Consider the following 10,450-nt stretch of genomic DNA (forward strand, 5'->3'; position numbering starts at 1 on the left):
GTCTCCGCATCAAAAATAAACAAACGTTAAAAAAAAATTAAAAGATTCTCTCTCCCTCTCCCTCTGCTCCTCTCCCCTGCTCACATGCTCCCTCTCTCTAAAATTAAAAAAAAGTTAATCATTAAAAAAATGAAATTGGGTTTGATGTATATGTTATGATGTAATTTGTCCTATTCATCTGAGGAGGCATATCTTTCCATGTCGGCAAATATTCTTCTCCAACATTAGCTTTAATATTTGCGTAGCATTCTATTTTATAGACTTAATATCGTTTACCCCGTTGCTTGGTCATTTCCATTATTTCCCAATTTTTCACAATTATAAAAATGCCCTTGGATCGATTTTTTTTTTTTTTTGCAAATTTATGATTATCTCCTTGGGATTAACTTCTCAAAATTAAATTGCTGGGTTAAAAAATAGGCACATTTTAAAATACTTTGATTTTATTTTTAAAAAAAAAATTTTTTTTTTTCAACATTTATTTATTTTTGGGACAGAGAGAGACAGAGCATGAACAGGGGAGGGGCAGAGAGAGAGGGAGACACAGAATCGGAAACAGGCTCCAGGCTCCCAGCCATCAGCCCAGAGCCCGACGCGGAGCTCGAACTCACGGACCGTGAGATCGCGACCTGGCTGAAGTCGGACGCTTAACCGACTGCGCCACCCAGGCGCCCCTTTTTTTTTTTTTTTTTTTTTAATTTTTTTTTTTTCAACATTTATTTATTTTTGGGACAGAGACAGAAAAATACTTTGATTTTAAATACACATTGCCAAAGTCCCCCCAGAGAGATGAAACCTTCCCTTAATAAAGGAAGAGTGTTTCCCTGCCCTGTTCCTTTCTCCTTAATCTTTGGCAGTTTGGTAAAGTGGAAAGTAACCTCTCATGACTGTTCTAATTTGCATTCGATTACTAATCAGTTTGAACATGTTTTAGGCCTATGAAAGTCTTTTGGTCATTTTCACTCATGTCTCACTCATGTTTGTGACTTTGCTTTTCCGATCCTTTGCCCATTTTCCTCATTGGGATGTTTTTCTGTTTTCTAATTGATTTATAACAGCCTATTAGCTATTGAGGATAAGAACATATCTAAATAATTATGATAAAGATTTTTCCTAATTTGTCATTTGCCTTTTCTCTGCGTGTTAAGGAAGTTTTGCGTCATGGGGCAAATCTGTTCCGTGATGTTCTGTTTAGGCTTTGAGGTTGAAAGGATTATGTAGATTATATAACCTTCCTAATTTTTCTACTAGCGCCTTTATAATTTTGTTTTAGCAAATAACTCATTAATCCACTTACATTACTTTAGTGTTTAACACGAGGAAGCACTTTAAATTTTGTCTCTGGGGGGCTTGTATATTGTTCCCATGCATTTATGTCCCCATTAATTTGAAATGTCGCCTTTATTAAGTTTCAGTTCTCATATATATCCAGGTCTGTTTCTGGCCTCTATTTTCTCCAAGGATTTGTCTGCCTGTTTCTACACTCATATAACACTGACTTCATTGATGTAGATTTTTCCTAAGATTCAATATCTGTTAAGATAAATGCTTTCTTAGTACTTTTGAAGTATTAACAGAACTTTCTGGCTCTTATAGGGTTGTTGTTTTTTAAGTAGATAAACATAACGATTGGGTTTGTGGACATAAACAAATTAAAATTCCTCTTGGGATTTTTGTTATAGTTGCATTAAATTTTAAATTAAGTTGGGTATTTAGCATTTCACAAAAATTTCCTAAAAGGTATTTTAATTGGGCATATTATAACTGTGCTTATTCAACTCTGCAACAATTGTTGCATGTTACTTAGTGAAGTTTGAGGCGACTCTTTCATGGAGAGGCAGCCACATTTGACCTAATGAATCTACTTTAGCTTGAGATCTGTTGTTTAGAAAAGAGGTATTTGTAAAAGAGAATCAGATGCTGAATATAAATGGAATCAAGGGTGTATATGTGTGCCTAATGTTATAAAAACCCTCCTCTATCATGGTGTGGGAGGAGAGGTGGTGCTTTTGCAGACTCAGAAGTCAAGGCGCCATCTTGGTGCCTGCATGGTTCACATGGAGTGGTGGAGATTGGACTGTGATCGGAATCAGGGCCTCCGGAGTCTCAGCTTTTCTTTGGCCTCTAATTGTGTGCCTTCCAGAAAGGGGAAAGGTCCCCGACTTCATTTTATTGATGTGAAAGCCAATGCTGGAAGAGGAGATTTTGCTTGAGAGTATGAATACAATCCACTCCCAATGGTTAGCCCTGTGTCCTATTCTGTAATAATAGTGAATTAGTCCAATTTTTTCTTCAGTTTAATCTTCAAGTATGATGTGAGATTCTTCCAAGACTTCATCCTCCTTTCCAATTTTTTCTCTTGATTCCTATTACTTGCGGAAAGACAGACGTGTACTCAGATGCGTCTTTCTGCGCTTAAATCAGGACTACATAAGGATGAGCAGTTTTTAGATAAAGCTCTTTTTTTGAGGTCTTTGGTTTGTAGTTTAGCTATAAAAGACATCATATTGCAGGGATGCTATATGGTGATTTTATATATGTAATTGTGTGACCATAGCCCAAAGAGTATCTTCATATGGAGGTAGAAAATATGGAGAGACAAGAAACGGGAATGGAGTCTTACAGAGGACATCAGAACAGTTGACCTTCAATTCACCCTGTACTTGGTCTTTGAACCATAAGTCACATACATGTCCTCACTTTCAAAGTTTACTTTGTTGGGTAGCTGGGCCACTGAAGATACGAAGCAGAAGTTAGCACTCCTAGCCTTGACCATTAGGTTTCAGTAATTCCTTCACCACCTCATAGGACAGTTCAGAATTCTGGAGACGGTGCTGAAATGAGTCCCTGGAACTTGACCTTATTCTCCAAGATGCTGTATCTGCCAATTTTACCCTTGTGAACTGGAGATTACCCCTTACTTGAGCTAGTTGAAGAGAAAAGATAAAATTATCTTCTTGTATGATGTAACTTGGTGGAGTATCTGACATTAAGAGGTAGGGCATTTCATTGTGGAAATTGCCTTTATTGTTCTTGGAAATTACAACACTTAGCTTTTGGCTTCCTTTAAGTAATTTTAGTGTTAATATTGGTGTTTTTTTTTCTACACATTACATCAGAGGGGCCTAACTTGCAACTTCATTTCCCAGGGGCTTTGAAAGTAGAGAGAGAGAGAGAGAGAGAGAGGGAGGTAATCTCCTAGATGTTAATAAACGTTTACATTTAATGAGGCAGTGGCCCATAGAGATGGTACTCTCAGAGATGTTAACCCTGTAGATGAAACCTCTGGAGCACTGAGAATTACCAGGGAAATGCAGAGCTCCCAGCCAGGACTTCTTTTTAGGGTGAAAAAGAGGTTTCCATTCTTGAGTAGATTTGATGATTTTGCCGATGTTGGTCTTAGTGTTCTCTTGTCAAGCTTCTAGTCATGAGCAAAGACCTATCATCATATTACCTCCTGCTGCTGTCTTCCTGACTCCCTGGCAGAAGAGGACTCTGTCTGCTGAGTCTCCTTAGCATCATGTATGTTCCTCCAGTAGGACTGTGAACCTGTTCATTGTTTTGTCTGTGTGTTCCCTCCACTGGGCAAGGCGGGGACATTGTTGCATTCTACTTTATTTTGAATCCCCAGAATCTGGGACAATGCCTGGAACCAATGAGTAATGTGTGTTGGTTGTATGTCCTGAAGAAAGGACTTCATTCCTAGGTTTGTCCCTTCCTAAGAGGATTGTGCCTTTGCTTTCCAGTCATGTCATCAAGTCCTACTGTTGGATCTTCTAGCACGTCCTCCATCCTTCCATTTTCCTCTTCAGTTTTTCCTGCTGTCAAACAGAAGAGTGCCTTTGCCCCTGTCATCAGGCCACAAGGCTCCCCTTCACCTGCCTGCTCCAGTGGCAATGGAAATGGATTCAGAGGTAAGCAAAGGTACCACTTTGGTACCGCCATGATTAGATGGGCCACAGAGCCAGCAGAGTAAGAGCAAACAGCACAGCATCATTCCCCATCTTTAACCATGTACCTACAAAGAGGTGCTTTGGTGTTTTCACCATGGGTCACAGATGGCTTGTACAACTGAGCTTGTACTCCATCCAAGAGCAAGATGGAGGAAAAGAGAGAAGTCGGACAGCTCTTCGAGGTCACAGAGTTAACTATGATAGAGCCATATACACCCTCCGGGAGTGTCTGGACTCCCCAGACCTTTGGTTTCCACAGGGCCATGTCACCGTTTCCCAGAAGGTGCCTCGTTGCCACATCAGATACCGTATGGTGATTGCTGCTTACCTGTCTTGCCGTCTACACTGCATACATATTCCCATGGCACAAATGGACAGGATCCATTGGGAGCAACCAGCCCATTGTGAGAGTTCTGGTTACATGCCAGTCAGATTGATAGCAGGTGCCTGATCAGGGGTGGGGCAGGAAAGAAAGAAAGAAAAAAGACATACACCGTCTAAGAACAAAAATGAATATCGCCCATCCAACCCATTTTTGAGCAATGTCTGAAAATAGAGTATGACATAACATTACACAAATGTGATGAGTGCACGAGAATCTAATCATCTCGCTGTGAATGGGAGCCAGCTGATGGCAAAAGAGCAAATTGGAACCTGCTGAACACCATGGATCCTGACGACCCACATTATTTTTAGGCTCTTTTTCATGTCTTGACATGAAAACATTCACGACTAGCGGCATTGGCTAAAACCGAGCAGGGCAGAGGTTTGGTTAGCCCCTTATGGATCAGAGCCTCTGAGCTCAGCAGAACCTCAGATGACCTGTGCCGTCCCCAGGACGGCATCTGCCTAGTAGCTTTATGATTATGCGTAGATTCCTGACCCTCTGGGTCACCTGTGAGGGTTCATCTGCCAGTTGTGGCCGAGCAGAGCTCTGGGAGGCACGGTAGGTTCCTGTCCCATTCTACCATAAGAGACAGTGGTGTCTCCTCAAAGTCCAGTGACTGGACAGACAAACTGTGAAACGAGAACTGGAAGCTCAGCCCTAAGAAGAGGTCCCTGAAAATTCTTTCACTTTCAACGAGACAAGCAGCTGGGAAACATGCCATCCAACGTGTGAGTAGTTGGAAACATCTGTATATTTGAGGGGGACAATATAGATCTGTTTGGTTCTAATCTAGATGCCTGATCCATAGAGAAAGAGGCTCAGCCCGCGGCTCAGTGTCACTACCTGCCTGGTCTCTCCTCAACAACCAGTGGTTTCCATCCCGTCCTTGGGGGATATGCTCAGAACGTTTTCTATGAATGGCCTCATCTCGAGACCGGGAAGTGGATACGGTTGTCGAATATTTGGTGTATCTTTCCTTTCTGCTGCCGGCGTCGGTGATGATGTCTCCCCTTTCTAAGTGCTGTGATTTTAGTCACGTCCCTTAACCAAGTCGGGGGGCCACACAGTTCTCGCTGGGGAAATGTAGAGCGAGGGCCCCCCGAAAGGCTAAGAAGGAGTGCAGGTGTAGGAGGAAGTCGGGAGGGATGCAGCCCTTTCCTCCTTGCAGGCAACCCTTGCCAACATTTCCAGCTTCACTTCGAAGAGGAAAAGTACGACTTCACTTCCACTTGCCCTTCCTCCTTTATCTCTCTTGCGCGTGCACTCAGCTGGGCGAGTTGAGCTGGTTGCCTCAGATCTTCTGGGCAGAAGATACTCAACGATGGGCCCTGCCTGGCTTTTGGCCCTCAGGAATGCCGGGACAGATCTTACACCGGCTCCCATGACCCGGAATCTACCCCCTGCCTGTGGCTGCTTGCCTAAGTCTAGCTGTGGTGTGACCCGTTCAGAGTTGAGTTGGCCCCAAATGCTGGAAGGGTCTGTGCAGTCATAGTGGGGTTTCTCTGCAGGGACAGCAGTCGCCAGAAGACCCTCCCTAGGGTCCTCAGCCATGTGAGCTTCTGGTCCCCCACAGGTCAGAATAATTAGACTGAGGAGTCTAGTCTCAGTCTGAGCCACACGTTCCATGTCAGCAGGAGTGACGATTTTATCAGTTGCGCGTAGGCACAGGCTCTGGGATCTAGTCTCCTTTCTATAGAATCGCTGAAATGTCCCAAGCCTCTTTGGGAACCCTACAGTTCCCTCTAAATTCCTCTGGCAATTTGAGCCTGAAGAAGAAGGAAGACAGTAGGGAGGAGGTGGAGGGGGAGAGCCGTGCCTAAATTAGGAGTGCAGACTCCCACTTCTCCTCATTTGGCATCAGGTGACTAGAACTTCAAGGTCCAATGCTACCAGGTGTCCCGCTGATGCCTAGAAGGAGAAAACAAGCTGGCTTCAAACGAGCCAGCCACAGTCCCCGAGCGAAGGAGTCTTGGGAGTGCCGGGGCGATCAGCACGAAGCCGCGTCTCTCTAGAGACAGACGGCGGGAGAGTAAGAGTGTGGTCGGAGGTGCCTGGGTGGTCACAGGCTGGTCCGTAAGATGAGAGGGGCTCAATCATCTGCCGAGGTCACGTGCAACCAGCCGTCTCTGAGGCTTGCCGTTTTTGAGCACCACGTGCAAGACAGTGACCCAAACGCTTTACACGGATTACCTTGCCCAAGCCGCACATGTGACCAAAAAGGGAAGGTCGTACCATTATCACCGTTCTCAGTCAAGTCGTTTTTCCCAAGGCCACACAAGCAAGGTGACCTCAGACGTTTGGATTCCAGAGCCTGTGCTGCGACAGCCCACTGGCTCCCCGGGGACAGGCATAGTGCAGTTCCTCTCTTCACCCTTCGCCCATACCTGCTTTCCACCTGGACCAAAGGGAGATTATTGCTTTCCTGGAAAACGCCAAAGGCAGAGAGAAATTGAACAAAGTGCGGTTTTAAGCACGCTCCCCTCGCGACAGTGAGCATGCTTACTTTTTCTCCACTTAACGTCTGCTTTCTGTCTGTTGGCGATGGTTTCTATAAGCAAAAAGTCAGGGTCACCGTGTAGCGGAGATCCAGCCCACCCGGTGCCCGAGGTGAGAGTAGGAAGAAGGAAAATATGTGAGATCTGTTGTTCTTCCTGCAGGCAGTGGATCTTCTTCTTTGAGCGGCTCTGCCCTAAGCAGCTTGGGTAACTCCCCGAGGACCCAGAAAAAGGAAGGGGCTGATGAGTTTTAAGTGTAACGGACAAGTTAAAGTTGAAAACGTGAGCCAGAATCCCACTGCCAGAGAGTTATACGTGTAGTGTTCACTCTCCCAGCTTCTACCTCATTTATCAGGCATTTGCAGTGATGAGTATAGATTGTCGAGATAATATTATGCACTATGTGCCTGATTCATTTTCCAGCTCCCTCCAGGAAAAGAAATAAAATAAAATAAAAAACCTCCTACACTCTGGGATAATTACCAGGGTTGCTATGTCTCCAAATCATCAGGGAGTGTCCAGAATTGAACTGCCTTTATTGAAAAGTTACATCGATTCAATATATAGTAATACAGGCAAAAATAATTAAGGCTTTGCTAGCTGTGTAAGACCTTAATCCAGATCTCACAAACATTCAATAAAGGCTGTATGGGCAGGGAAATAGGCGGCTGACAATTTTGCCCGAGCAGACTAGCTGGCACGGAGAGAAGGGGCAGAGGGAGGGGCGGGGGAGGAAGAGGAGGGGAGGAGGGAAGAGGGGTGGTGTTGGGGGAAGCAGGAAGAATCTCGGCCATTTGCTTAGAAGCTTGGTCAGCACCACTCAGCAAAATGCTTCTATGTATCCGGTGAGCTCTAGATGAGACAGAGACAATAAAACTCAAAGGATCAAGTTCTAGATAGGGTTTTCAGGTTTGAGGCAAGGAAGCTGCTCTGCTGATTCCCAAGAATGGGTTCATCACCCGAAAGCCAAGGTCAGAGGGTGCATTTTGCCGTGTGACTTTTCCACATTGTGCAGAGGCTGCATTGTTTCCCATATCAAGGGGAAGCCTTGAACCCGATGCCCCCAACAGGTATCGTGTGTGTCCTCCTCACTAGATGGAGGAGACCTTGAGCACCACACTTGGCTAGGGGCTGAAGAGTGGGGATCGGGTGACTCCCAGATTAGGAACACAATTAAGTCTTCTATTCCAGGGGATCGGCATTTTGTTAGTGAACGAGCATCGCGTATCAGCAGTAAGCACCAAAGGAAGATGAGCTAGTTAGAAAAAAACAAGAAAAAAACTCATCACATTTCAGCTAGAATGGATAGAAACCTAGGATGGATAGAAAGCCCTACTGGTCATAAACGACACCCGGTGAGTGACGCTATAGGCTCAGCACCTGGAGCTTTCTTTCCTATTCCAACTGATTTGAGACCATACAATCTTCTTTGTAGTCTGATGCTACAAAATGAATATAACGCAAGGATGTGAGTATTTAGTTTACATGTTTACCTCTGTTCTGTCAAGAATACAACCCGTTGATACACAACAAGACAAAACATAGCTCCTGGCCTCCCAACAAAACTTCAACAAGCCTTGTGTATATGTCAGTGATTCCGTAAGGCTTCGGTGCCTCTGACCGGGCTGTCTGCTAGACCAGACCTGGAGAAAATGGTTTCCCGTATCAGTGCACCGTCTCCCCGGATTGTACCAGACTCTGTCAGTCCCACCCCCCCGCCCCTCACTCCGGGTTATAGACACGAGTGTCAACATCTCTGAGTCTCATTTCTGTGCCACTCTTTCCTTGCAGCCATGACTGGACTTGTCGTGCCCCCGATGTAAAGAAGAGGAACTGCTTTCTTATAGCACAAAACTACTTACTCTGATGGACCAATACTGAAGAAAGCACTATGAGCTCTTTGGGGAGAGTCGTGCCCCAGAACGAACATGACGGACAGATTTGGGTGTGCAAGGAGCTGCATCTCACCTGGCCTCCCGCTTCCTGGATAGCTCTCATGGTGGCTACACAAACTGACCCTCTTGGCGACAAGGACAAAAGATGTCATTGACGTAGTCAGTGCTAAGAGCAGAAATGCAATTCTTTGTTATGAACATTATGAGAACCACCTTCCTATGTTTGTAAAATATTTAAGAAAAAAAAATTGGCAAACAATTCATGCTTAATATTTTGGATACTATTTGTTTTTCTTTGTAGGAAAAAAAAAAAGTTGAAAGTTTCTATTTTCTATGAAGCCTTTCAGATACCAATTTAGTTTATGCAGAAAAAAAAAAAAATTGAACACAACAGGGTACCAGCATGGAAGACATTCTTAAACGAAACCTGAACTGAATGATGAAATGTTGTATGTGTGTTTGCTTATAGTTTAATCTCTTTAAAAAACAAAACAAAACAAAAACAAAAAAAAAACAAAAAAGGGAAAAATTTTAAAATGTTTTACAATTATTTAAATAAATAAACGTGTAACTTATTGTAAGTAGAGGTAGAAATTAAGACCTTTTTGGAAGAGAGAGGAATTTCTCTTCCTGATGTAAAATGAAAATGATGCAAACAAGTAGTAATGAGTTTAAAAGGTGTGTGATTATTCCTGCAGTTACTTACTAGACTTTTATCCCCCCTCCTGCATCCCCGCCCCCACTTTTCCCATCATTTTATTGACCCATGGGCAAGAACGCGTACCTTCCACAGATTCCTACAGAAGAGCCCAAGGCAGAAGCAAAGATTCAGTCCATGCACGTACACAAATACTCAAAGTCATCCACTCATTCCCAGCTCCGTCCACTTGCTAAATAGTCTACATGTCCCTTTTGGTATTCACTCTTTGTGAATGTTTGAAAGATTTATATTGGCTTTCAACACTCTCCTCCAAGCAGCGTGGAAAATTCCCATGTTTTAGTGTGTCCCAGGCTTTGCATCCCGGAGCAAGACGTGTCTCGCCTTAAAGAGGAGCCAAAGCCATGTGACTTTCCCAACCAAGTGGCCCCTTTGGAATTCTCCCTTGATAGAGCCACATGCCCCCTCCTTGTTGGTTACCTGGCTGAGCACAGAGGTTATGAGCTCCACGGAACTTCAGAGACAGGGTTTAAGGAAGATGATCCTGTTTCTTGGACTCGTAAGCACTAGTCTTAGAATGTCCGTGTCCTTTCTTCTCTCTGCAGCTTTCCCCTTTCATGGCATTCAACTTTCTTGAAAAAATCTGTATCTAACTTGACACAGTTTCCAGACAAGAATGGGATGGTTGTGTGGAAGAGGAATGTTAAAAGCCCTAAATCCCTCTCCTAATGTTCAAAAAGATAGATACCCAGATTCTTAGCAGGGTCAGAGACTAGGGGCCTCTGTGCTGAAACAGCACGGGTACCCAGGTCTGCAATGGACTCTTCCTAGTTCTGGGACTAGCTCTTAGGGAAACTTTGCAGGAGCGGCTAACAGTGGCTGAGTCCTGAAAGTCTGTGTGATCCTGAAGATGTATCTAGACTCGTTTGGATTTCCGGTAAGGACGTCATTTTTTCTAGGCCAGGGTTCTCCTCGTTGCCTCATTGGTACCACGGTACAGTCTGTATACAGATTTCGGTCTGGGGTTCTAACATCAGAAATTGTTGCAGCTCTCATGGAAA

The 10,450-nt window shown here is 44.2% G+C and overlaps 1 protein-coding gene across 1 annotated transcript in view; it reads left to right on the top strand.

The window, feature by feature from the left end:
- EBF2 (EBF transcription factor 2) overlaps window positions 1-9,565 on the top strand; it is a 195,860-nt gene extending 186,295 nt beyond the window's left edge. Inside the window, exons 15-16 of the mRNA XM_047857489.1 lie at window positions 3,747-3,914; window positions 8,628-9,565. Coding sequence (XP_047713445.1) covers window positions 3,747-3,914; window positions 8,628-8,659 — 200 coding nt within the window. The 3' untranslated portion in view covers window positions 8,660-9,565. The remainder of the gene's footprint in view (window positions 1-3,746; window positions 3,915-8,627) is intronic.
- The last annotated feature ends 885 nt before the right edge of the window (window positions 9,566-10,450 follow it).

The sequence above is a fragment of the Prionailurus viverrinus genome, chromosome B1 (assembly GCF_022837055.1).
Source record: "Prionailurus viverrinus isolate Anna chromosome B1, UM_Priviv_1.0, whole genome shotgun sequence".
In the NCBI taxonomy this organism is placed as follows: Eukaryota; Metazoa; Chordata; class Mammalia; order Carnivora; family Felidae; genus Prionailurus; species Prionailurus viverrinus.